This window comes from Pagrus pagrus (genome assembly GCF_965226575.1).
Source record: "Pagrus pagrus genome assembly, chromosome: 21".
NCBI classification, from domain to species: Eukaryota; Metazoa; Chordata; class Actinopteri; order Spariformes; family Sparidae; genus Pagrus; species Pagrus pagrus.
The window spans coordinates 21,071,666-21,099,575 of record NC_140208.1 but is presented as its reverse complement, the minus strand read 5'-3'; the positions used below and the strand labels follow the sequence as shown (position 1 = coordinate 21,099,575).

At 39.7% G+C, this 27,910-nt stretch overlaps 2 protein-coding genes across 3 annotated transcripts in view; both read left to right on the top strand.

Annotated features, from left to right (window-relative positions):
* Positions 1-9,141: 9,141 nt before the first annotated feature.
* bms1 (BMS1 ribosome biogenesis factor) lies at positions 9,142-24,722 on the top strand. 2 transcript variants are annotated; one of them, XM_084342231.1, is made up of 23 exons: positions 9,142-9,233; positions 10,751-10,931; positions 11,700-11,890; positions 12,394-12,473; positions 12,676-12,864; positions 12,980-13,122; positions 14,190-14,311; positions 14,435-14,628; positions 14,780-14,922; positions 15,010-15,545; positions 16,276-16,377; positions 16,885-17,036; positions 17,155-17,236; positions 17,509-17,588; positions 18,107-18,295; positions 19,744-19,932; positions 20,238-20,418; positions 20,959-21,017; positions 21,284-21,406; positions 21,719-21,866; positions 22,045-22,220; positions 23,867-24,028; positions 24,312-24,722. In XM_084342231.1, exons 2-23 carry the CDS (start codon positions 10,759-10,761, stop codon positions 24,537-24,539), a joined length of 3,642 nt encoding a protein of 1,213 aa, XP_084198357.1. In that variant the 5' UTR covers positions 9,142-9,233; positions 10,751-10,758; the 3' UTR covers positions 24,540-24,722. The 2 variants fall into 2 exon arrangements, with proteins under 2 accessions (XP_084198357.1, XP_084198356.1); XM_084342230.1 differs by having other exon boundaries at positions 18,104-18,295.
* Positions 24,723-25,695: 973 nt separating this feature from the next.
* Positions 25,696-27,910, top strand: part of mtr (5-methyltetrahydrofolate-homocysteine methyltransferase) — a 32,456-nt gene continuing 30,241 nt past the window's right edge. Inside the window, exon 1 of the mRNA XM_084341925.1 lies at positions 25,696-25,853. Coding sequence (XP_084198051.1) covers positions 25,811-25,853 — 43 coding nt within the window. The 5' untranslated portion in view covers positions 25,696-25,810. The remainder of the gene's footprint in view (positions 25,854-27,910) is intronic.

The window sequence follows — 27,910 nt, the reverse complement described above, 5'->3', positions numbered from 1 at the left end:
ACATAACATGAATAAAACTTCAAACATCACCTCATCCGTGAACATTTTATGTCACATGCACAGATTTTCATCACCAATGGTAGTTGTTAAACAATGAACACAGCAGCTCCCATGATCCCTTTCTTCTTGTGTCTTTTGTTTTATTTTTATTTTCTAGTGGCGAGAAAATTCATACTGTGCATTTAGTAGCGTTTGCACCTTTAAAGTACCATCTAAATCTACATGATGAACGAACATCTAACTACAAATACATCAGTATTACATATCTTAATGTCCTGAATCTAAATCTAGTTTTAAGCATATTATTATTTTAGCTGTTGATTGGACTCATATTGGCCCCTCAGTCCTCCCTTTGAGTTGTGAAACTACAATGGTGACCATGGTGACACGTTAACATTGGATGAGCTGATGTTAGCAGTTAACTGTCAGCACTGCAGTGTACAGTCATGCAAACCTAGTCCCCATGTTCTTGGAGATTTAAGACAACAGGAACAAACTGTCCCTGAATTCACCTCGTCCCTCAACCCCCTGGGGTTATTGACATTTAAAGTAAAAAAAATATTCACAATAGTGTTGCAACATATTAATTGTGATGTCAGTTTTGACTGGCTGCACACAGGGGATTTCCTCGACCACTTCATTTAATGCAACACCCAGTTTTGTAACCAGTGGTTCACCCACAGAGTGCTGCCACGTACTGTATGTGTGTTTATTGTTCAAATCACCACAGCCAGACTCAGTGATGTGGAAATATTGGCTATGGATTTGTTTTGGTCTCATTCATCTCTCTCTTCTCTATTTTCTCTCACTCTCTGATAACATCAGGTCATCTCTGCTAAATGACGGATCATTCCACCTCAAACACCAGAGCGCTGAAAGTGGACCAATTCATCAGCTCGCTTTATTGGTCTGTGTGTGTGTGTGTGTGTGTGTGTGTGTGTGTGTGTGTGTGTGTGTGTGTGTGCTTCTGGTGGGAAGGGTAAAATGGTGACAAACTGTGAGTGTTTTTGTGACTTTCTCTCTTCAGCCCACAGGATGCTAACTAATCATTAACTTTACATGAGCAGATGAAATCTGATCATGACCTGAAGTTGAGACAGCCTGTCAGTATCATACAGAGCCTGTATACATGATTGAAAAGGTGACAACCAGGACAGAAGTTGTCATTTAACTGCACTGTTTGGTAGGTGAGTGCAGTTCAGATGTGGGACAGACAACAATGGAAAAAGTAGAGGTGATATACATTAGATTTTCTCACACACTCACAATGGATGACTTTAAAACAGCAGTAACAAAAAGAGCCTCCCACACCTTCATCAGGATGGGTCGCTGCCCCTGAGGATGAACCAGCAGCTTTCCTTCCCTCCCTCTGCTCCACACAATCAAATAAACTAAACACAACCAGCTCCTGGATTATCAGAAGAATTAGAAGAGAGTGGTGGAGAACTGACTGTCAGTGACAGTGCAATCATTTCTTAGCTTTTTGTCTTTAGTAGAGAATAAAATGTGAGGATGTAGCATCCCAAACACACGCTTAAAGGTGCTATTTGTAAGAAAAGTTGACTTTTGAGTCTCATTCCTAATTCAAAGAATGACGCTGTGGGACTGTAGGACGGGTTGGCTGCCATCCCAAAGCGTCATTATGTGACGAGTTATGAATGAGACTCAAAAATAAACTTTTCTTACAAATAGCACCTTTAAAGTTGGGACCCTGAGTAAGACATGAATTCATGGATGCAATAATTTGCTAATCCTTTTTGACATAATTCAACTAAACAATACACAAGAATATATAAAATCTTTTACCTTATCTTCACCTAAACGTAATTGACATCTATAAATACATGCTTTGCCTGAATTCAGTGCTTGTAACACATTCAAACGTCTCTGAGCAGTCTGTATGTGAATCTGTCCTGGGCCGCATGGAAGGACCGTCTGCTCAACTGATGAGCTCTGTGTTGGCAGAAGTCGGCTACGTACTCATTGTCAGCAGTGTCATATTAAATATTGTAATATTATATAATATCTTATCTTATCTTATGCTGCTGTCCTCCAGCAGCAGAGTTTCCTGAATGAAACTTTAGCAACTAGCTTTACTTGTTGCTAAACTCACCGCTAACTGCTGCTCGTTAGACAAGTTAGCCGTGCAGCTAGTGTGCAGCTGACTGACTGCACTAGGAATAGCAATAGGACTGTAATCTATTACTAACTGAGTTAACGAGCTAACAGCAGCTTTAGTTATCAGAAGTTAGTGGTTCAGCTATCTCTCCATCAGGAAACTCTGCAAGTAGATTACACTCCCAAGGGGCGCAAGTTTGAGAAAAATAAAGGTTCTTGCATGTTACTTTAACACTTTTGATTTGAAGGATAACTTTTTAACCAAGTCTAACTATAATAATAACAACTATTTTAATTCTCTATAACTCCCCTGCTTTCTCATTCCTTTCTATATGTGGGTTGTCTCTTGTTTTTCTATGATCCACTCTGTTTTGATGAGAGGTGATCGAGACAAAGGTGGAGTCCATGTAGCTGCGTGATCAAAGGGATGAACCCACTAGTGATAGCTGTAGAAGGCTGGATTCATCCACAACTGCTAAGATAAGTCAGTTGTTCCAGAAATTAAATCAAATTAAGAACACCTGGATTTAGAGAGTCAAAGACTTATATCATCCAAAGCCTCAATAATATAAGTATCATGTATAAAAGGAGATGAATAATGTGGTTATTTATGTGAACATTGTATCCCCAGATAAATAAAAAAAAGGATATGCCTCAAAACTGGGATAAGAGTCTGCATGTTAATGTTCTTGTTTAAATAAGATTAAAACTTTCTTTGAGTCATTTCTGAAAATCACCAGCTAAAAAAATGTTCACTTGCTCTTGTTTGAGGTTCATGACACTGACGCTGAGTTTTTTTGTGTTTTTACAGTTACTATTTATGTTGAGCAAAGACTTACCATGTCAGAGGCCACAGACCTGAAAATGTCTATTAAAAACATTACTGAGCGAACTTTCACTGTGCAGAAAAATGATTTATGAATAAGCACTTTTCTTCTCATTTAGTTTGTGTTTCCTGTCATCATTAGCTGCTCTGACTGACTGATGATGATCAAAAACATGTCTTTTCTATTCTTCGTTTTCTTTCTGTAGTCAGCAGTTCCTTCACAGCCCAGTCAGTAAGTCAGTCAGTCAGTCAGTCAGTCCACAGGGTATATGCAGGAAGAGCTGGGCCTGTTTTATTATGACTAAACACGCACTCTCATATACGCCCACGGGCGGAAACTCCCTGTGGACAGACTGCTGGTACTGAACATACATCAGATGTTGCAAACATGCATATTCACATATTTTTGTGGTTTTATCTGGTAAATGACCATTTTCCTGAAGAAGTTCACGAGCCATGATGGTAGCTTACGAATCTAGACGAAAAAAGGAAAAATGTTTTCAGGAGCAATATAAAGAAGTAACTTCTCATCGATCATATAACTGAATGTTTTCACTCACTTAACCATGCTCTCCTCTTATATGTTAATAATTTATCTGAAATCCATCTAACTTAATTAAATGCTCCGTTTGTAAATCAGACAGCTTTGATGCTGTTCAGCCCTCTGAGTGTGATCCAGATCACATACTTTACTTTTTACTTTTAGCACGTACTGCAGCTGCCCTCACAAAGTTCATACTGTTGCATGCAGTATACATACAAATGGGACGTACCACTTCATCATGACAGTGAATCTTTAAGTTTGACCCTCTTGCTCCTGTATCTGACACAGCAACACATGGTAAACTTAAATGAGCTGTTGCTTATTTCATATTATGTAATGCTATTTCATGTTATGTTACGTTATGTTATGTTATGTTATTTCATATTAGGTTGTTATGTTATTTCATGTTATGTTATGTTATTTCATGCTATGTTATGTTATGTTATGTTATGTTATTTCATGTTATGTGATGTTATGTTATTTCATGTTATGTTATGATATGTTTTGCTATTTCATGTTATATTATGTTTTGTTATGTTATTTCATGTTATGGTATGGTATTTCATGTTATGTTATGTTATGTTATGGTATTTCATGTTATGTTATGTTATGTTATAGTATGGTATGGTATTTCATGTTATGTTATGTTATTTCATGTTATGTTATGGTATTTCAGTTATGTTATGTTATGTTTTGTTTTTTCATGTTATTTTATGTTATGTTATGGTATGGTATTTCATGTTATGTTATGTTATTTCATGTTATGTTATGGTATTTCAGTTATGTTATGTTATGTTTTGTTTTTTCATGTTATTTTATGTTATGGTATTTCATGTGATGTTGTGTTTTGTTATGTTATTTCATGCTATGTTGTCATGTCATGTTTTGTTTTGTTTTGTGATGTGATGTTATGGTATTTCATGTTATGTTGTGTCATGTTATTTCATGTTATGTTATGTTATGCTATTTCATGTTGTATTATGTTTTGATATGTTATTTCATGTTATGTTATGTTATGCTATTTCATGTTATGTTATGTTGTGTTATTTCATGTTATGTTATGTTATGCTATTTCATGTTATGTTGTGTTATTTCATGTTATGTTATGTTATGCTATTTCATGTTATTTCATGTTATGCTATGTTATGGTATTTCATGTTATGTTATGTTATTTCATATTATGTAATGCTATTTCATGTTATGTCATGTTATGTTATGTTGTTATTTCATATTAAGTTATGTTATGTTATGTTATTTCATGGTATGTTATGTTATTTCATGTTATGTTGTGTTTTGTTTTTTCATGTTATTTTATGTTATGGTATTTCATGTTATATTGTGTTTTGTTATGTTATTTCATGTTATATTATGTTATGTTATTTCATGTTATGTTATGTTATGTGATGTTATGTGATGTTGTGTTTTGTTATGTTATGTCATGTCATGTTATGTCATGTTTTGTGATGTTATGTTATGGTATTTCATGTTATGTTATGTCATGTTATTTCATGTTATGTTATGTTATGCTATTTCATGTTATATTATGTTTTGATATGTTATTTCATGTTATGTTATGTTATGTTATGCTATTTCGTGTTATGTTATGTTGTGTCATTTCATGTTATGTTATGTTATGTTATGCTATTTCATGTTATGTTGTGTTATTTCATGTTATGTTGTTATGTTATTTCATGTTTTGTTATGTTATGCTATTTCATGTTTTGATGTTATGTTATTTCATGCTATGTTGTTATTTTATGTTATGTTATTTCATGTTGTGTTATGTTATGTTATGTATGAGACGTAACTTAACTACTTAATGAAACGCAGTGACTGGTGTCCTGATGAGAGTCCTGTCTGTCCAGTCCGAACCTCTTCCACTACGTCCCCCATCTTCTTCTTTTGCTACTGTAAGATTTACTACGGCCACTAGAGGTCACCAAGTGACAATAAAGGTAACAATGGGTCATTATTAGATACTTTCACAGTTGACCTACATGGCCATCTATCGTCTTCAGAAAATGCTCTTGATGATGATTTTAAACGAGATGTACTAATTATTTAACCATTTTCTGAAGCAATTTGTTGTGTGAAATATGTTCATACTTTTTTAATTATAAGATGATCTGTTGCATTTGTTCTAGTTACAAACTGCTTTTCTTCTGTGTGTCTGGTAAAGTACACTGATCAGCCACAACATTAAGACCAGATGAAGTGAATAACACTGATGACCTCATTACAGAGCAATGTTCTGCTGAGAAACCTCAGCACCAAAGTCCTGGTGCCAGAAACCACAGGTCAACCCAAGAGGTATTTTGTCCGTGCCTTGACGGGTCAGAGAAAAGTCTAATCAACGATGGGGCCTTGGTGGATCTGACTTGGTCCAGGATGTCTTACAGATGATCATGTGGTTCAGGATCAGTGGAGTTTGGAGGCAAGGTGGATACCTTGAGCTCTTTGTCCTGAGTAGTGGTTGTGGTGTGTCAGGACACATTGTGCCGTTGGGGTGACCACTGCCATCGGGGAGAGCACCTCACATTAAAGAAAACAGTTTGTACACTATTGTTTAATAATTTTTTATCAATGATAATGCAAACTGTCAAATTCACAACATTTATTGTTTTCAGCATTTTATGATCAGTAGTATTGAACAGTACAGCACCGACACCTTTTCATATTTCTTAACCAATCATCTGCCGTCTGGCTCAGTGCCGTGGAGCTGCAGGACTTTGACTTGTAACTGAGTACTTTTTCACCATGATGTTGCTTTTTACTTTAACTGAAGCAAAAGATCACATCACTTCTTCCACTGTGGCAAAGTCAAACAAAAATCCAGCCTCTTTTTAATGGCATACATTAGCAACATAAATGTTTTTAACAGTTCTCAAAATGAATTCAAATGACAAAACCTTCAGTTGATTTTCTTCTGCTGCTGGATAACCTTCCATCGTTCCATCCCTCTGCTATTATCCACAGCCCTCCATCCGTCTTCTTAATCTTCTTTGGTTCTCACTCCAGATATTCTGAGACCTTTCAGCGGATGTTTGACAAACAAATTGTGCTGAACATGAATCATGTTTTATAATCTACTTCAGATTTTATGATGCTGCATGGAAAGCGTCTGGACAGAGTTGTTCTCACCAATCATCTACTGTATAGTCCTGATATATGTTCTTTTTTATAAGTGGAGTCACTTTTTTATGGATGTTGCATTTTGGATTACTGATATACACAAAGATAATGAAGCTCCTTTTTAAAAAATCTTTCAGCCGTGAGCCAATTTACATTTTCTGCATAAAACGTGACCTTTTCTGGTTTCTAGTACAACTTCCTCTTTAGTTTTGAGATGTCAGGTCACTTCATTGTGTTGTAATAAACTGATGACTTATGGGGCGATGCTCGGGTCACGTTTGTCTAAAAGTTGATAGAATTGTTGATTGATTGATGATGAGAATTAGTTAAACAGATGGTTTTAGAAGAACTATAAATAATGTAACACAAAAGAAGGATCAGTGACCTGCAGTAAATGCTAATGAACAGCTACTAATCCTCTGTCAGTAGTTTGGCTCTGGCTCTGTGTTTCTGACGGGGTGGGGTTAAATACCAGATGTAGCCAACCAGATGATTACAACAGTTCTAGTATTATTGGAAGGATGGTGAAAATGGATCATCCAAAGGACAACAAGCACTCGATGTTAAAGAGAGGAAGTTCAAAGGCTTTGAGAACAGGTCCGGATATACTGGACTCTTCATAACACCATGCTAATGATAACAGTGATGACAAGACGAGGATGATGATGATGATGATGACAGTGATTGTAATTATGATTGTACAAGCTCGGATCCACAAAAGTTGTGTTTCTGTGTAAAAAGTAAATGAAATCAGAACGCAGGATGTGAACTGTGTTTACTGACAACAGTTTAACAAAGTGTTCATGTAGTAAAATCTTTTATACATTCATGTGTTTGACAAAGTGTTGAACCTCCTTGTTGCTCCTGTCCCAACATGTTGAAACGTGTCGCTGCCATCAGATTCAGAAGTATATATTTACAAAAATCAATGAAGCTGATAAGGTAAAACATTGATTACATGTCTTGTATGTCAAAAGGGAAAAGGATTAAAAGATGATCACATTTAGTTGTGTTCATGTTTCACTCAGCGTGCGGAGGTTTGGGGATCAGTGTTGTAGGATCAGAGGTGAAGGAGTGAAGTATTTTCTCATTTCCACTGGCATTAGACTTACTGTTTTATTCATTTTATGTCCTTTGCTACCTTTTCTCATCTCTCTTGTGATTCTACATGTGTGTCCACAGGAAAGTAATTTGTCTGCTGGCACCATCTAGTGGCATCAAGTCTTTACTGCAGCTCTGGTAACACTGAATCAAGTTGTTGTTGTGAGTACTGTGAGTGAAGTAGATGTTGAACTTGTTTTAATTGCAGAGTGTGTGTCCACTGAGGCACAGTGAGGTTTTGCTGCCCACCAGTAGGACACTGAGTTTACCTGACAGCCCCTACGACTTCATGTAAACCATAACTCCGACACGGAGAGGGGCTGATGCTGTGTACTGTCTCATTTTATTAGATTTAGGCAGTGCGCAGTTGTGAGAGATGATGCTAAAATATGAAAGCCACAGCATAGTGAGGAACTTACAAGTGAAGGAAACAACAGATTTGTGGCTGTGAAGCTAAGAGGCAGCAGTTTGTCAGAAGTACCACCTCTGGCCCGCCCCACAGTCCCTGTGAAGCTCTGCCAACCAGCTGAACATTAAACTTCAAGCTCACACAAAGTGGTTTGAGACGTTCAGGACTGCAGAATGTATGGATCTTTTCAATGTTACTTCATAATTCTGATTTATTTTCTCTTTACTCTTTAATCTCTTCTCTTTGTCTGTTCACTATATTTTACTAATCTTTTTTTACATTCTTGTTCTTCATATGACAGAAGAAACTTTGTCATTGAAGGCAAACAATAACATGATGTTTGGTGATTCTCAGAGGCCAGCAGCGTAGAATAAACACATAAAACATGATAAAGACAACAACATAGATATGATGAGGTAGTGTCCTCTATCTGCAGGCTGTACACATCGAACAATGAAGGCACTTGAGGCAGGAAACAGTGACAGTATTTAAAGGTATTGCACAACAAATGATATAGTTTATCTTCTTTAATAACTTGTCCTTATTCAGATTTCTTTTTATTGTTTTGTCTTTTCGTCCAAGGCCAAATCCAGACAACTTAATGTTAGTTACGATCTAACATATTCAGGAGTGCGAAAACTACTACTACTACTACTACTACTGATTATTATTATTATTATTATTATTATTATTATCATCATCATTAAACGTAAGGTGATCAAATATAAACATCTTATAATATAATATTGACCATTTCCTAATGGATATGTATTTTGTATTAAACACACATTTGAAGATAAAATAAATAAACAACATATTATAATAACAAACAGGTGGGAACAGTTTGACCTTTGTTCTCTAACTCTGTGGCCACCGGAGAAGCTTCATGACTTTTCACCGCTCAACAGGCAGAGGGCGCCATTGTACGGATCCTGTAGCCTGTTACACTCGTGCGGAACCGTATCATAGAATGTTGTTTCCACTCGTCTCACTTACGTAGTGACTCCTCTTGTACGCTTCCGGGCCGGAGGTCACGCTACACATGTGAGCTCTGAAGAAAACAGGCTCTGACTGGGACCAGACCACGACTGGGTTAACTTCAGGTACTGCGACTCATAATTTGTGTTTTTGGGAATATTTAACACACGTGTATGTGTAAGCTAGCTGTCATGAAGGAACCGGACTTTGCTAGCTAGCTTCAGTTCATACAGGCAGAGAAACAGACATGATGCTAGCTTCAGTTCATACAGGCAGAGAAACAGACATGATGCTAGCTTCAGTTCATACAGGCAGAGAAACAAACATGATGCTAGAGCTTCAGTTCATACAGGCAGAGAAACAAACATGATGCTAGCTTCAGTTCATACAGGCAGAGAAACAGACATGATGCTAGCTTCAGTTCATACAGGCAGAGAAACAGACATGATGCTAGCTTCAGTTCATACAGGCAGAGAAACAGACATGATGCTAGCTTCAGTTCATGCAGGCAGAGAAACAAACATGATGCTAGAGCTTCAGTTCATACAGGCAGAGAAACAAACATGATGCTAGCTTCAGTTCATACAGGCAGAGAAACAAACATGATGCTAGCTTCAGTTCATACAGGCAGAGAAACAGACATGATGCTAGCTTCAGTTCATACAGGCAGAGAAACAGACATGATGCTAGCTTCAGTTCATGCAGGCAGAGAAACAAACATGATGCTAGAGCTTCAGTTCATACAGGCAGAGAAACAAACATGATGCTAGCTTCAGTTCATACAGGCAGAGAAACAAACATGATGCTAGCTTCAGTTCATGCAGGCAGAGAAACAGACATGATGTTGTAAACAGACTGTAGCTTGTTTCATTCTGGTCCCTCACTGGTCACGTTACAATACACACAAAGACAAACACATTTGTCCCTGCCTGAGAACAAGCCAGCTGAAATACATATCTGATAATCGTTATTCAGAGTATAGTTCAGCAAACTGAATGTCAAAGAGGACACTAAACACTAAACAGCTCATGATTTAGTGAAACCAAAGGCTTGGCTTTAACATGGCAGTCAGAAAATACAATGTTTTCCATTCAATATTTGTTTGTTCATGGAATTTGTGCATGGCTTTGGTTAAGTATGGGCAATTACTACTGTGAGCTAATAACAAAGAAAACACATTATTGTTATTGTGTTAGGATGTGACTGTGCATACTGTTGTGCATTATTGTCTCCATATAAAAACAGTCAGTTGTGTGTTGTTGATTTTATTCTGTGTGTAATTGATTCTGTATTATTGAGTGGCTGAAGAAGAGAGTACCTCTAATGAGTCTATCAATGATTCAAAGGTGAAATATGTTGATGAGTTTTACACTTTTTTAAGGCGTTGAACACTTTCAGGTGTTGAATTTTCTGGGTGTTGGAAATTTAGATTCAAACACATCAACAGAGGTGACTTTTCCAAACACCACCATCATTTAATTGCCTCTCTCCATTGACAATGACAGCCAGGTGTGGACGGTCACACTCTTTAGCTTTGAATGTGATAGAAGCAGTCAGAGAGCCTGTCACTGGTTTGTAAACTCTTCCATGCTAGTGCAATTCAGTGCTGTTATAACATGGAAACAAATTGTTTGTGCTCTAGTCGACAGGATGGACGGAAAAGTGAAGGAACAGAAGCGACACCAGCAGAAGCACAGCGGGCCAAAGGTAGAGAAGAAGAAGCTGAGGAAGCAGCAAGGCTCCACAGAGCAGGATGACCGGAAACGCAATCCCAAAGCGTTTGCGGTTCAGTCCGCTGTACGCATGGCCAAGACCTTCCACAGGTCAGTCTGGTGCCCAAACCAATATAAGGGAGTGAAACATGTTTGATGTCGATGTTTCGGTCCATAAACACACATCTTTTGCAATGATAATGTGTAACAGAGGCAGGATATTTAATAATCATTTAATAACTACCAACCACATGATTACTGGATCAGATGGTGAGCTGTCTCTGTCTTTGATTTATCTGTATTTTAAATGTCTTCTGTGTTTTGTTCCTGCCAAACAAATACAGTTAAAATGTAAAGGTGGCTAAATTCAGATGCACTGTTTGATTCCACTACTTCATCGTCCATTCAGGACATGTTAGTCTTGTAAACGATAAATGAGTAGCCCACACTGAATTCAACTTTATGTATGAACTTACTGACACTTTTCTCTGCTCTGACTTGGGCTCTTTTTTTTTTTTTTTAAGGACCAATGTGCACAGTCATCATAAGCATGCACTGATATGTCAACGTCCACTGGATTTAAACAGAGGCTCTGCCTTTTAATGAGGTGTTGCTCTTTTGACTCATCGCCTATGAGCTTCAGTGATGATGGCTTTTTTCATTCTCCACACATGAGCTAAACAATCTCGGTTAGTTGATTGAGAGAAACATACATACTCAGAACTCATCAACTTTACGGTTAAACTCGGAGTTTGTTAAACCTGCTGTGTGGCCTAAACCCCTGATGGCTCTCTCAGGAACAACCCTAACCCCTAACTGAAGTCCAGTATACTAGACTAATAAAGATGTGAGTAATGACTCTTGTATTTGTTTCTTTAGGGCTCAGGACATAAAGGCCAAAAAGCATCACATCCCTCTTGTAGACCGGACTCCTTTGGAACCCCCTCCGGTTGTGATTGTTGTTGTTGGGCCCCCTAAAGTGGGAAAAAGTACCCTGATCCGCTGCCTGATCAAAAACTTCACCCGACAGAAGCTGGGGGACATATGTGGACCCGTCACCATCGTCTCTGGTAAGTTTTCTTCTTTCATTGATGGGTTAGTGATGCTTCACCTCTATCAAGTGCTGCTGTTGTCATGTTTGTAGTAAGTCACTCCAGCAGTTTTACAGCTTTATAGATTAGTAGATACAGTTTTTCACAGATTGGCAGACAAAGTTACATTGACAACAACAAAAATGATGATAAATGTCTTGTTTTTAGAACATTTTCCCATTTTTAATAAGCAAGCATCATGGCTCCACATGGATCAGGATTGAAATATTGCAACTATTATTAGAGTGTTTCCCATGAAATGTTATGAGAGAATTCCTGTCGTCTTCACTTCAGACACTTCCAGCTTGTTTGTAGAATAAAGTCATGAGCTGCCACACAAACAGGACATTTGGAGAAGAAGCTAACTAACACATTAGGCAATAATTGATCTTTTCATGGCGATCAGTGCATCACAAGGCCATTAACCATGATGTGTCATTATTTATGGTGTTTGATAAGTGAATACTTTTTGTATTCTTTAGGCAAGAAGCGGCGTCTCACTTTCATGGAGTGCAACAATGACATTAATACAATGATAGACCTCGCAAAAGTGGCTGACCTGGTGAGTTTAACAATTCACAGTAAAGTAGCACATTTAATACATGAATGAAAGAGCTGATTACAGTGAGTATCGCATGATAAAACATCTGTGTACTTTGTGCTAAGCCTGGTGAGTGACAGTCTTCATTCACTTCAGTACTGTAGCTGAATAACTTAATTTGAATAAACTGTTGAGGGATGCATTGTGTTTTTGTTCCCTCCAGGTTTTGATGCTGATTGATGCCAGCTTTGGCTTTGAGATGGAGACTTTTGAGTTCCTCAACATCTGTCAGGTACACGGCTTCCCTCGGATCATGGGTGTGCTGACTCACTTGGATTCATTCAAGAACAACAAGGTACTGAGGAAGACCAAGAAAAACCTTAAACATCGCTTCTGGACTGAGGTCTACCAGGTAAACACGCGTTGTTTGATGTAAAGAGTGTTGTACGTTAACTATAACGTGTATGTATTGTGACAGTATGACCTTTTTTAACCCTTTACATGGATGTTGTGTTTGAACCTGTCAGGGGGCCAAGCTGTTCTATCTGTCTGGGATGGTGTACGGTGAATATCAGATTCAGGAGGTGAAGAACCTCGGCCGCTTCATCTCCGTCATGAAGTTCCGTCCTCTGGTTTGGCAGACCTCCCACCCTTATGTCCTGGTGGACCGGTGAGTAATGAGTATTGCGGTAGTTAGCCCCGTTTGTTTGCAGCAGATTTACAGTATTTGCCCTGTGGACTCATTGGACACAGTGGGATACAAATGACAGACTGGATGTGTCCAAATGATCTGTTCTGTTTTATGCAAATCAAGGATGTGTTTTATAAGGAGCGCTGCTGATGACTTGTTTGGTCCTGAAAGGTAGCTGGACTGTGACTGTGTCACCATGACTAACAATGTCGTGTCAGGGATAAAAAGAAACAACTTCTAAATGAAGTCTCACAGTTTAAAGCTCCTTTACTGTAATAAGTGTTTTTTTTTAATTAAAATTAGTTCAAGCTGCTGAAACAATACTGTGAAGGTATGAAAACACTCAATCCATGAAGAGACGTACAAGACCCATATTTCGAAACGAGCTGTCAGTACTTTGGTACGGTTGTGAAATTCAGTGTAAAAACATGTTGGAGTCTTTATCCAACAAACATGTTTACTTACATCTGCAGCTGTAATACTTCATTATAATGACACACATTTATGCACATTTTACTCTGCACTTGGCCATATATAAGAATTTCCATAATATTTCAATTGTTTGTATTGCCCTAATTTTTGGCTGATGCTTTATAATATTTTATTTAAATCCTACCTATATAAGCACACCTGTTTGTTTGTTTGTTTGATTAGTAGCAGCAGGAAACAAAACACATTCGGCTGAATGAATATTATTGTGTTCTGTGCAGACAACTGGACGTGGATATTTGATTTGTTTAACACCAGTGTGACTTATAACATAAGTAATCAGGATCACTGGCTTGACTTAGCGGCACAACTACATAGAATGAAGCCATCATTAATATTTCAAGTTCCAGCTGTCCTCATTAATAAGCTCTCCAGATGTTTAGCGAGACCTGTGACACACCTGAACTGCTTCATTGGATGAGCATCTCATGAGCAGTGGATTGACGTCAGACCGAACAACCTCAATGTTGTTCTGACGTTTTGTATTTTTATCTGAGTGTGCTCGCATACTTTTACTTTATACTCACTCCAACATGTTCTCAATTTCAACTCAACAGTATGGAGGACTTGACTGACCCTGAGAGGTTGAGAACAGACCCCAAGTGTGACCGGACGGTGTCGCTCTACGGCTACCTGCGGGGGACATATTTGAAAAACAAAGGCCAGGTCCATATCCCAGGTACGTAATCATGAAGCTGGCTACCTTAAAAAACCTTTTGCACAGAAATGCTCCACATAGTACTGATGGAAGTTCCCTGGAAACATTTACAATCATATATATTTGTGTGTTTTCTCTCTGCAGGTGTTGGAGACTTTCAGGTTGCAGACGTAAACTTCCTGCCAGACCCGTGTGCACTGCCAGATGCTCAGAAGAAGAGGGCGCTGAATGAGAAGGAACGTCTTCTCTATGCACCCATGGCCGGGGTCGGGGGGGTCGTCTACGACAAGGACGCTGTGTATATTGACCTTCCTGCTAGCCACGTCAAACAACAGCAGGTGTGTGTGTGTGTGTGTGTGTGTGTGTGTGTGTGTGTGTGTGTGTGTGTGTGTGTGTTTAAGCTTCTGACAGCCTGTTTTTGGTTCAGTTACATGCGTACAAGCATTGTTTGTAGCTGGTGTGAGGTGTATTCTTCTTTCCCTCATACAGGAGGAGGTGCGGCCCACCACAGAGCTGGTCCAGTCTCTCATTGACACACATGCCACCCTGGATGTCAAGATGGCTGCCAGTAAGGTGTCTCTGTTCAGCGGCTCTGCCACCCTGGACCCCGCAGACATCGACGAGCAGAGCGGGTGAGACACCGCTCATGTATATGTTATCTGCAGCCTTGTATTTGACAGAATGTTAACTTTTCGTGTGTGTGTGTGTATGTGCACCAGAGAGAAGGAGGGTCTTCAGGAGGAGCAAGTCTGGGACCCTAACACCCAGAGGAAGAGGAGGAAGGTTGTCTTTGCTGAGGAGGAGAAGGGCAGTGATGTCAGTGGCTCCGATGATGATGATGATGATGATGAGAGTGAAGACGGTGACCAGGAGGAGCAAGAAGAGGATGAAGATGAAGATGAGGATAACCTGTCCACTTTTCTCAAAGAGGCTAGAGCCAAATCGGACACCAGTGACAAGAATGTTAGAGAGCCTCCACCAGTGAAGAAACAGAAGCTGGAGGAGAAGAAGGAGGAGGTGCCGGTGTTTGCTGATAGCGAAGACGAGCTGGAGATGAGTGAAGAAGAGGGGAAGGCTGGGAGAGCAGGAGACTCTGGAAACTGTTCGGAAGAGAGTGATGATGATGATGAAGAGGAGGAAGATGATGACGAAGACTCAGAAGACGAATCGATGGAAGAGGAGGATGGAGCAGGTGACGCTACAGTGAAGAAACAATCAGCGAGTGAGGAGGAGGAGGAGGAGGAGGAAGAGCAGGGTAAATAAATACTTCTTCTCTTCTGGTGCTGATTCACATTCCTAAAATCAGGGTATGTGTTGTACTAATCCAATGTTTCTCACTTTAAATCTACAAGTCGGGTGAAGTGTCGTAGTCCACAAAACAATTCTGGAGCTTCACAGCAAAACAGAGTCGCAGCATTCTGCTAAACAACTGAAGCAGCTGGAGACTTAAAGATTTAAAACGGAAAAAAACTAACAAAAAGAAACTGTAAAGCGTCTCCATACAGCTCGTCCCGTGTAATCCAAGTCTGCAGAAGCCCTGAGATTCCAAATTGATTTGAGAAGATGTAATTTACACTGTTTTCACCCCTCAATCTTCACAGTAGCTGTTGAGTTTAAAGTGTTACTTAAGTGTTAGACTTACCCCGTCTGGAGTGGGTGGACGAGCTTGACCGCGAGTTGATGGTGTAAATAACGTCTTCTCAAATCAATTTGGGATCCGGGGCTAACCAAGCTTAAAAGCAAGATAATACCGTGGAGCTGTGCAGTGACAGTGTGTGTCCGCTCAGATGATACAGAAAGTTTGCTGGAATTCTTTCCCTGTTGAGTAAATATGATACAGACAAGGACTGTAAAGCTTTCATAGGTCAAATAGAGTCTGAAGATAAGACACAAACATGTTGTGATAATGAAGGTTAGCACCTGGAGGTTCAGTGGTTTTATTCATCATCCCTCAGCTCAGTTCATTCTCCTGTTTCCGTCCACAGGGGCTCTGAGGTGGAAGGACGCTCTGCAGCAGAAAGCATCAGAAGCTTTTCTACGGCAACAAGAAGCTGCTCCGAATCTGAGAAAACTGGTTTACGGTTCAGGTAGCTTTGGTTGCAAGTGTACATAAATGTGTGTTCCTATATAAAGTATGTATGCTAAAGGAAATACCCTTTATATGTGAGGACAATACATCAGCCCCATGAGTTTGTTAGTCTAGCGCTAATTAGTATTACCATAATGTATGTCAGCAGAAGCATTATGCCAAAGGTTTAAGGTCATTTAGAAAGAGAAACTTGGTTTGTCCAGCAGAGCTCACTGACTAGTTTATCTTGATCACTACACATATTAGTTAAACTACTCTAAAGTATGATCCATTTCTACATACTGTCCATTTAATAAGAGATCTTGTAGTATTATTAGCTGTCTGTAGCTCTGTGTCTCCTACAAAAAAGCAAACTGCCCAAGTGATAAACAGAAGCTATGTATTAAGGCATATTTTGGCATTTTGTAACAAATATCAGAGGCTTTGAATATAAATTTCAAAACTACATGATATTATGGATCAAGATCTTCATTGTCGCTTAACAATCATCATTTTTTGTTTTCAGTTGTAGAGGCACAGGATGAGGAGGATGAGGATGAGGAGCTGGGGGGGCTGTTTCGAGTCAGCCGCCCTCAAAACAGCAAAAAGTTCCAAGCAAACGCAGTCGACTGCTCTCGTTTCCAGCCCGACACCTCCCACAACTGGGACCTGGACGAGGTACAGTTGTTGGTGACACACTGGTGTTACAGGGAAGGTTCAGAGTGTCTCGAGTTGTTAATGAGCTGTCGATATGAAACTGAAACTTAAATACTTGTTGTCATGGTTTTTTTTCCAGATGCTGAACTCCATCAGGGACTGCTTTGTAACAGGGAAGTGGGAAGAGGGCCAAGATGCTGCCACACTGCTGAAGGAGGATGGTAAGAGAGGAGAGGAGAACCAGTGTGCTCAGTCACGTACACTCAAAGTTTTGACTTATGGTAGAAACATGAACAATTATAACTACTGAATTATTCAGTTTAATGTGAACCCTTCAGTACCAAACAAGTTGGAGGGGCTGAGCAGTTTGGATTTGTAACTTTGAGTCCTTTCCAGGAGAAGCACAGTTCTGATTCTGACTGTTGAAGCACACAGACCCTGTGGTAGCATCAAGTCCTTCACACACAGTGTGTTGTTGTTTGGTTGTGTTTAGAGGAGCTGTATGGAGACTTTGAGGACTTGGAAACAGGAGAGGTCCACAAGGGACAAACTGGGCAGCAGGATCCAGCTGAGGTAGGTCCTGTTTGCATAGAATAGATGAATACAGATCTTTTATCTGATGAGATGTTTCATTCTGGACACACGACCAACATCAGAGTTCCTACCTGAATTCCCCCCGAAAGATGCGTCCCTTAAAGAATATGTGCACATGCAGTTTGTATTTGGAAGGTTTTAAAATGAAGTTAAGTCAAGTTATGGAAGCTGGATCTTTTGATCTAAAAGGAAAATGTTAAATCCAACATAAAGAAGATGTCAGCATGTTTGTTTTTTTAATCACTTGTTGTAATATTGACTGTGCTTTAATCATTATTGTGTCAAGTGTGTGCAAACCATTTATTTCCACTGACTGACTGACAGTGAAACATTCTACAATATTTCTGTTTGGTAAGAATATAGTTTTGATATCAGTAGCGGATTCTGTGTTTTTAAATATGCAAACAGTTCAGGTTTTCTAGCTCCTGGTGACTCATTATTACCTTTTGATTGTCTCAATTGGATGATGTTTTGATTCTGCACCTTGTCACCAGCAGGACAGTGAGAATGATGACCATGATGATGAAGCTGAAGAGAGACTGGTGAAGGTGGATGATGACGAGGTCCAGAAGAAAAAGCGTATGGAGAAGAAACGCAGGCTTAAGGAGCGATTTGATTCAGAGTATGATGATGGAGATGCCACTTACTTCGATGACCTGAAGGAGGAGATGCAGAAACAGGCGGAGGTACTACAGCTGGTTCAGGCCTTCTGTAAAGACGTGTTCTGTAAAGACTTGTTCTACAAAGACGTGTTCTGTAAAGACGTGTTCCATAAAGACGCGTTCTACAGAGACGTGTTGTGTAAAGACTAGTTCTACTGAGACGTGTTCTGTAAAGACGTGTTCTATAGAGACGTGTTCTATAAAGACGTGTTCTATAAAGACGTGTTATTTAGAGACGAGTTCTGTAAAGACGTGTTCTATAGAGACGAGTTCTGTAAAGATGTGTTCTATAGAGACGAGTTCTGTAAAGGTGTGTTCTATAGGACGTGTTCTATAAAGACGTGTTATTTAGAGACGAGTTCTGTAAAGATGTGTTCTATAGAGACGAGTTCTGTAAAGATGTGTTCTATAGGACGTGTTCTATAAAGACGTGTTATTTAGAGACGAGTTCTGTAAAGACGTGTTCTATAGAGACGAGTTCTGTAAAGGTGTGTTCTATAAAGACGTGTTCTATAAAGACGTGTTATTTAGAGACGAGTTCTGTAAAGACGTGTTCTATAGAGACGAGTTCTGTAAAGACGTGTTCTATAGAGACGAGTTCTGTAAAGACGTGTTCTATAGAGACGAGTTCTGTAAAGGTGTGTTCTATAAAGACGTGTTCTATAAAGACGTGTTATTTAGAGACGAGTTCTGTAAAGACGTGTTCTATAGAGACGAGTTCTGTAAAGATGTGTTCTATAGAGACGAGTTCTATAAAGACGTGTTATTTAGAGACGAGTTCTGTAAAGATGTGTTCTATAGAGACGAGTTCTGTAAAGATGTGTTCTATAGGACGTGTTCTATAAAGACGTGTTATTTAGAGACGAGTTCTGTAAAGACGTGTTCTATAGAGACGTGTTCTGTAAAGACGTGTTCTATAGAGACGTGTTCCATAAAGACGTGTTCTATAGAGACGTGTTCCATAAAGACGTGTTCTATAGAGACGTGTTCTGTAAAGACGTGTTCTATAGAGACGTGTTCTATAGAGACGTGTTCTATAAAGACGTGTTCTGTAAAGACGTGTTCTATAAAGACGTGTTCTATAGAGACGTGTTCTGTAAAGACGTGTTCTGTAAAGACGTGTTCTATAGAGACGTGTTCTATAAAGACGTGTTCTATAGAGACGTGTTCTATAAAGACGTGTTCTATAGAGACGTGTTCTATAAAGACGTGTTCTATAGAGACGTGTTCTATAAAGACGTGTTCTATAAAGGCGTCTTCTGTAAAGACGTGTTCTGTAAAGACGTGTTCTATAGAGACGTGTTCTATAAAGACGTCTTCTGTAAAGACGTGTTCTGTAAAGACGTGTTCTATAGAGACGTGTTCTGTAAAGACGTGTTATTTTTTGGGTGCTTCTTCCCTCATAGTAATTAGATTGATATGTTCTTGGCTTTTCTCTAAGAATATTTAATGATCATATTTCCTGTCCTCAGCTGAACCGGGCAGAGTTTGAGGACGTGGATGATGAGACCAGAGTGCAGTACGAAGGCTTCCGACCAGGAATGTACGTCAGATTAGAAATCCCCTCCCTACCCTGTGAGTTTGTCACAAACTTCGATCCCCACTATCCCATCATCCTCGGAGGTCTGAGCTCCGGCGAGGGCAACGTAGGATACCTGCAGGTATGTGCACTGGTTTCATGTGTGTTCTGACATGGGCACTTTGTTTGCTCATGATTAGTATGAACTGTAAATGTCCTGTGAGGTTGCTAATGGTAACATCTTCTTTGGGCTTCGTTCACAACAAAGCTGATTTAAATGGAGACGAACATTAATCTGCACCTTTATTCCTGCTTATAATCATTTTCATTATTTGTTATGAAACGGAAGAGAACAGATGAGAAATACCCCTACATTTCCCCCTAGATTTTCTAAGTATAATTTCAAAATGGTGAGCACATGTGTGTAAAACTGTGTGTCTGTGTCAGATGCGATTGAAGAAACACCGCTGGCACAACCGCATCCTGAAGACACGGGACCCCCTCATCCTGTCATTAGGCTGGAGACGCTTCCAGACCATCCCCCTCTACCACATCGAGGATCACAACGGACGCCATCGCCTGCTCAAATACACACCACAGCACATGCACTGTGGAGCCTCCATCTGGGGTAAGACACAGTTTAAACATGCTTCATTGTTGACTGATGGTGTTCAGGGATGAGTTAGAGTTCTTTATGGACCTTAAGTAGAATGTATATCGAATGGTCTTGTACATAATGATACTAGCAGCGTTTCTGTCTTTGGTTTTGTTTTCCCACTTTGCAGCATTGAATCTAAATATTGTCCATGTGTCTTTACATTAGTGAAGATTCATGTGTTCTCTTTATGTTGCACGTTATAATCAGATTATACTGTAAACGCCTACTTTACACACAACACTGCCTTACTAAGATTATTAATGATGGATTGATTATTGCTGCACTAGTTACTGCATTCATGAACTTGTATGTATTGTTTTTAAGTGGTAGAAACAAAGGGTTAAGTCATCTGTCATGCATTGGCTCTGTAAAGTCAGCAGAAGTTATGACTTTCTTATAAAGAGACTTTTATTCCAGGTCTGTTGAGAAACAATGTTCACAGTCTTGTCTCTGATGATCAGCTCTGTCTGATAATAATAATACATGTTCTGACTCTTTGTCTCACTGAAGGTCCTGTCACGCCGCAGGGCACCGGCTTCCTAGCTGTGCAGTCAGTAGCAGGAACTAAAGTAAGTCAGTTATTCACACAATTTACAGCAGTGAAGATGAGAGTGAACATTTGGTTCAATTCAAAACTTAAGAACGTTGTCAGTTTCACAAATGGCAACAGCAAATAGCAAAATGGCAATAATACTTCACAATACAATACAATACTTTTACAATTGTGTCATGTGGCTCCGAGTCTAAACAAAGCTGTATAATGATTTATGTGAAATTATGTGTTAAAGGCTTTTGGGTGATATTTAGTTTCTAAATTCCTGTTTTCTCTCTGCAGGCTAGTTTCCGTATTGCAGCCACAGGAGTCGTCCTGGACCTGGATAAGTCTGTGACTGTAGTGAAGAAGCTCAAACTCATTGGTTACCCCTACAAGATCTTTAAGAACACCTGCTTCATTAAGGTAGGGAAACTTTTTTATTTACTTCAGTCTATCCTTTAGGCATCTCAGTTAGTATGACCCCAAAAATAGGTTTAGCTACATGTGATTGATCAATTATGTGAATAACTCCACATTATAGAGTTATTATTTGCTCTAGAGACTCGTTACTTGGAGACTGATCAGCAGCATAGTTAACAAACAAGGTGGCTCTTCTTGTCTCCCATCAGAGACAGTTATCTTGGATTAAAGAAACTACTAAAGCCAGAGTTTTGATGAAACAAACTCATCATTAATACTTCCTGTGTTTTGATTGAACTCTCTCTGTGTTTACAGGGCATGTTCAACACAGTGTTGGAGGTAGCTAAATTTGAAGGTGCGTCTGTCCGGACAGTATCAGGGGTCAGAGGTCAGATCAAGAAGGCGCTGTCGACACCACCTGGAGCTTATAGAGCCACGTTTGAGGACCGCCTGCTTATGAGTGGTGAGTGTCTGTTTGTAACTGTACTGCTTACATTTGGTCAAAGTAACTCTATTAATCTTTATTTTATAGTCATTATGCAAAGGTGTAGGAATACATTTTACAATGATACATTGCCTCTGAAGGACCTGTCTGTATTAGTCTTGATGTGTTTGGTTCTGTGTGACCTGTTGTTGTGCAGACATTGTGTTCCTGCGCTCCTGGTATCCAGTGACTGTTCCTCAGCTCTACAACCCTGTCACTTCTCTGCTGCTGCCTGTCGGGCAGAAGGACGGCTGGGCGGGCATGAGGACCCTGGGGCAGCTCAAACACGACCTCGGCATCCGCAACAAACCAAACACAGACTCTCTGTACAAGGTAGCCTCAGCCTGACAGATCTCTCAACACCTCAGCTGATAGGAAGGATTAAAGAGTAACTCTACCAATGTTACACATCGAAGGTCTTTGGGAGTACTACTGACTGTGTCAAAGAAGGAGTAAACTGCATGTGTATGATTAATTGCCTTCAGTAGTGTCACTCAGTGGCTAAGCTGCATTGTGGGTAATATAGGCAACAGGTTTTGAAAAGGAATGCATGGAATGAAAAAGGTGATATCTCTGGTTCAACAGTGTTATAGGAGTGCAATGATAGACCCGGTGGACTGCTGTTTAAAACCTGGTGCCTACATTACCCACAATGCAACTTAACCACTGAGTGACATCACTTGAGGCAGTTTATCAGATCACAGGCTTTTTACATATCTAGTAGTACTCCCCAAAACCTGTAAACACAATTTAATATGCAAAGTTGGTGGAGTTGCCCTTTAAGAGCAGCGCGTTGCCTTTAGTGATGCAGCTCATTCCAGAAGGTTTCAGGTCAAAAATGTGATCAAATGAAATGGTTACACCGAAAATGAATCACCAAAATGTTGATCGTCTCTAATCATTTCAGTCGTTTATCAAACACATTTTTCTTGCATTTGATAGACAAACACTCACCTGAAAAAATGGAGTTTAATGATGAATTATCATTGGTCATATATTTCATTGTGCATTTGTGTCTGTGTCTGGGTAGATATGTGTAGGGGAGAAAAGGGTTTGTAGTCAGATGGGTTTGTATTTATGTTCATCAGATGTCCCTAGAGGGCGCTGATTTAAAAATGTTGGTCCTGAAATGTTCAGAATCGGGCTCGGTGATAAGCTACAGGGTCATTTTAGGAGCAAGACACCTGACATTGAGGTGACATTACTTTTAGTATTTTTCATGTCAGAATGTAAATATCCCACTCTTTTTTGTTCTTCTAAGAGATTAAACAGGGTTTGAAATACAACAATCATCACAGTTATTAAATTATTAAGGGAGAGCTTCAGTTTAGATGTTTCTTTCTGTGCTATGCTGCAAAATGTGGAAGTTAGCTCAGCTGCTAACAAAAACAAAATCCCTTTTGGGGATGTTTGTCACATGTCTTCAGGCTTGGTAGTCACATGTGACACTATGTGTCACTGATAGTGACCGACTGACATCAGGGTGAGACGTGTGTTATTGTTCTCGGGTTTTGTTTGTTATATTCTTAAAAAGCATAAATGATTGCACTTATAGGAAGGAACTTTCCTGTTGTTCTCTTGATGTGTTCTTAAATTCATTTTAAAGATTGCCTACATTTTTTATTTCTCATTAACATAAAAGGACAGCTAAACCCACAGTGTGAGGCTACCTGCCCCACGATGGGGATGGTAGTCACAAATGAACAAGATGTATTTAACAGCTATCTTTGACCAAAATAAGCTTAAGGAAAGTAAAGTCACTCCATTCCTACCTTACACTTTAGGCCTCCATGACACATTTAAAAGGTAATCTATGAATGATTGAAGAATTGTAATTCTAAGTAAAAAGTGTAACTCTGTATTCCACTTCATTTGTGTTGAGTTGTTATACAGTTAAAGTATCTATAAACCTGTACTTCACACAACAGCTCCTCTAAATCTTGACCTGATGTGTGAATATCCATTCCCTTCCCTTCCAGCCGGTGGTCCGAGCCCAAAGGCGCTTCAACCCCCTACACATCCCTAAGGAGCTCCAGAAGGCTCTGCCCTTTAAGAGCAAACCCAAACAGCAACAACCCAAAGGAAAGACGCCTAGAGATCTCCAGAGACCCACTGTGATCAGGGAGCCTCACGAAAAGAAGGTGAGCAAAACCTGAACCTACAGCTGCTCATTATTTTTAATAAGGAGCGAGCACTAATGGCCCCCAAACATGTCACTGATTTATACTGATCTGACAACATAAAAAGTATTGTGTGTTCAGATCTCAACATTGAAGTATCATCATTACTTAAAGAATGATGGCCACACTGTGCAGACTAGACCCGGTCTGTTGTGGATTCTTTACTGACCAGATGACCTCAGACTTCTCTCTGCACTACAACGTGACTATATATAAATACTGTTTTTCTCACCCATTCCTTCAGGTGGCAGCTCTGCTCCATGCTCTGACCACAGTCCACCACAACAAGAGGAAGAAAGCCCGCACAGTGCAGCACGCAAAACACAAGGAGTTCCTGCAGCAGAAGGAGAAAGAGGAGGTGGCCAAGCTGAAGAGGCACAAGGAGGCCCGTAAAAAACTGTACCGCGTCATGGGCCAGATGGACCAGAAGAAGCAGAGGTCCAGTCTGAAGGGGGCGCCCCAGGACGACTAACTCCCTGTATCTGGACTCATGAGGCGAACCTCTGCAGACTGTGACTGAGATGCTTGATCTGCTCTTTGGACTGTTAGCATGTTTCAGAAGTTTGGCACGTTAATTTTTTTTGTGGTATTTTTTCTAGCTGCGATGGGAAAAGTGAAATGACTTTTAATAAAACACAGTAATGACTGCACAACACAGTGTGTTTCTCTCTATCATTAACTTTACAGATGATCCCATCAAGGTTTAGCCCTTTTCAAGTTGAAGTGCTCCAACTTCTCCAACATCTGCTTTAGCTTCGAAGGCTTTCATATAATTCTTAGCTGGCGAGTTGTGACCGCATTACAAGAATTATTCAGTTTTGTATCAGTGTTTCTACAGACCGGGAGAAACTGAAGGGCCTCGTTGCCTAAAGTTGTGCTGGTTCTCTGTTTTTAGGTCTGCCTGTTTACATGCTGTACAATGAGACTGTCGTCTGGGATTTATTTAAGTTTTCTCCTGATAGTCGGTGATTTCACAGGTGAAATCAGCATGTCATGAGAGAGAGAGCATCTTGAAACGATTACAATAATTTCCATTGTTGATTAATCTGTTGATTATGTTCTCACTTAATTGTTCAGTTGTTTGATCCATGTAATGTCAGGGAGTAGTGAGAAATGTCCATCAGTGTTTCAGATGACCTCCTCAGATATTTTGTTTGGCCCACAACCCAAAAGATTCTCAGTTTAATGTCAGGAAGGGAAAGAAACCAGAAGATATTCATGTTCAAGAAGCTGGAATCAGTGTTTCAAATCAATTTCAACTCTCTCTTTTAAAACATTACTCAAACCTATTAATCAATAATCATAATAATAAACAGTTGACTTAAAAAAAAAATCAGTCAAGAGTCAAAATAAAAGTGTAGTAATTACCGCTCTCCTCAGAATTTCCTAAATTTTAGGATTGTGTTTACTTTGAATGTGATATTTGAAAATATGATGTTCAGGATGTCACAGTAATAAAAACACGTCTTTTACTTACTTTCTTTTTAGGCCAAATTACCTTTTGAATGTCACATTGTAAGAGTTAATTGTAAAAAGCTTTACCACGACAGTTGAGGTATCGAATCAATCGATACCTCAACTGTCGTGGTAAAGCTTTTATTTTGAAGGACTCAGGTCGGAAGTGCATGTCGGGTTCTGACTGTCCGCTGTCGACACAATAAGAGTCCAGTCTGCTGTAAAAGTTAGAGCTGCAGGATTATCCGCTCGGTCTTCACGCGGGTTTTAAGGCTGCTTCTTCACGAGATGGCTCCGACCAACGTGGTCCGTCAGTTCTCCTCCGGAGCCGGTAAATATTCTGAGCTGTCCGCCGGTAACAGTTAGCTGTTAGCCTGCAGTGCTATGCCTCTGTGGGTCCACTTCAAACCACGTGTGTGTGTGTGTGTGTGTGTGTGGCAAGTTATAGCAGCTAACTGTAACATGTAACCGGATGTGACAGTTTATTGTATGCAGAATTCAGCTGACTGAGCAGTCCAGAGCAGGTCTGAGCTGTGATACAACACGAAGTCTAGCAGGAAACAATGTGGCAGAGCAGGTCTGAGCTGTGTGATGAGGGACAGACACTGTTCAGATGTGAGTCTGTTACAAACACACCTCACTGTGTCTGAACTCAGGACAGGAGATAGTAGATAGTAGATGGTAGAACAGTTGGGGTCAGTTGGGGTCAGCAGGGGAACAGAGGAGCCAGTGAAGGCTTGATAAAAACAACAAGTGGTCAGTGGGTGTAGAGGGAGGGTAAATCTGAAGGAGGGTTTGGGTTAATTACTGAACATGTAAAGTTAATGATTCTAAGTTTTTTCCTTTTGGACACATTTTCACTGTGTCCTATCTTTTTAAGTGTGTGATCAGTCATTCATTTGATAAAATCCCTCTTGCCATCAGACAGCTGCAGGATGAGTGTGTGTGCAAACTGAGGTTCAAGGAAGGGATGTTCCAAATAATTCATCATGTGGCCAAAGAATGAGGCAATACTGGCTCATCACAACTCAGAAACCATACTGACATTACATAGTTTCTCCACCAGAGAGCGATGACACGCTGTAAAATATCCTGATTAACATTTGTCTTTACAAGGGTTACAGATCTAATGGATTCTTTTAAAAATGGTAATTAAACAATAAGTCACCACAATGAAAAAAGTGGAATGAAATTTAGAAATATTGAAAAAAGACAGACTCACTATAGACCCACTAAAAACTCACTCAAGACCCACTCAAGACTCAAGTAAGACTCAAGTAAGACTCAAGACTCACTCAAGACTCACTCAAAACTCACTCAAGACTCACTCAAAACTCACTCAAGACTCACTCAAAACTCACTCAAGACTCACTCAAGACTCACTCAAGACTCAAGTAAGACTCAAGTAAGACTCACTCAAGACTCACTCAAGACTCACTCTCCACTGGTCGGACTGACACTGACCACCACGTGTTCAGAAACTGACTCTCTCATGTGTTGTAATGTAACAATGTGGACAAGTGTTTTTGAAAACATTTACTTTTTACAGCAAAAAAATCATTACATGTGCAAGTTGCTTTTTTAAAGGTTTAGAAAATTTAATTATCTGAGTGATGATGAGTTAAAGTCTACAAAGGCAATCTTCAAAAACTCAAGCTTTTGTTTAAACCAGAATCAGTGTGGGAGCCTTCATGACGTCTTGAACCTTGGCTCGAGTCTGTAACTAAAACAGTTGTTGGTGCTGCTCTGCACTATGGACTGATGGGCTGTTGAGACGCTGGAGCAGTGTGTTGAACTTAAGTGCTTAAATGTGGTGACCAAGTTGTGTCTGTAGAGTACGTAAAAGTTGCTGTTGAATGTTTATCCGCCCAGTCTGATCCTAACTTTGCCACCAACCAGAATAAAGGGCAGAGGATGTTGAAGACACTGATGGCAGGCAGGAGTCGGTGCACAAAAGGTGGTATTAATTTAAAAAATCTAATTGAATCAGAAGCTAAAATGAACCCCCGGAAATGTAACAAAGAATGTCAAATGATAGAGAAGACGAAGAAACAAACTGCCTCACAGTAAGCTGCCACCCACTCTGCTGTGAATGAGGTTTTAGTTGACGACACATTGATATTATATTCAGTCGATATACAGTTTATATTGGGAACGTGCGTGATTAGACGACTGTGATTTAATGCTGCTACCCTCCTCAATTGGCACCAGAAATACGCGTTGGTTACATTCTTATTTCAGTGCGTGCTGCCTGCACGCACTGAAATGCACATGAATGCTGGGACCTGAGGTTTCCCAGCAGATGTAACAAGTTGATCAGTGTTATTCAATTCAAATGTTAGTCCTTTTAATGTTGTGGCTGATTGGTGTATATATATGTCTTCATTT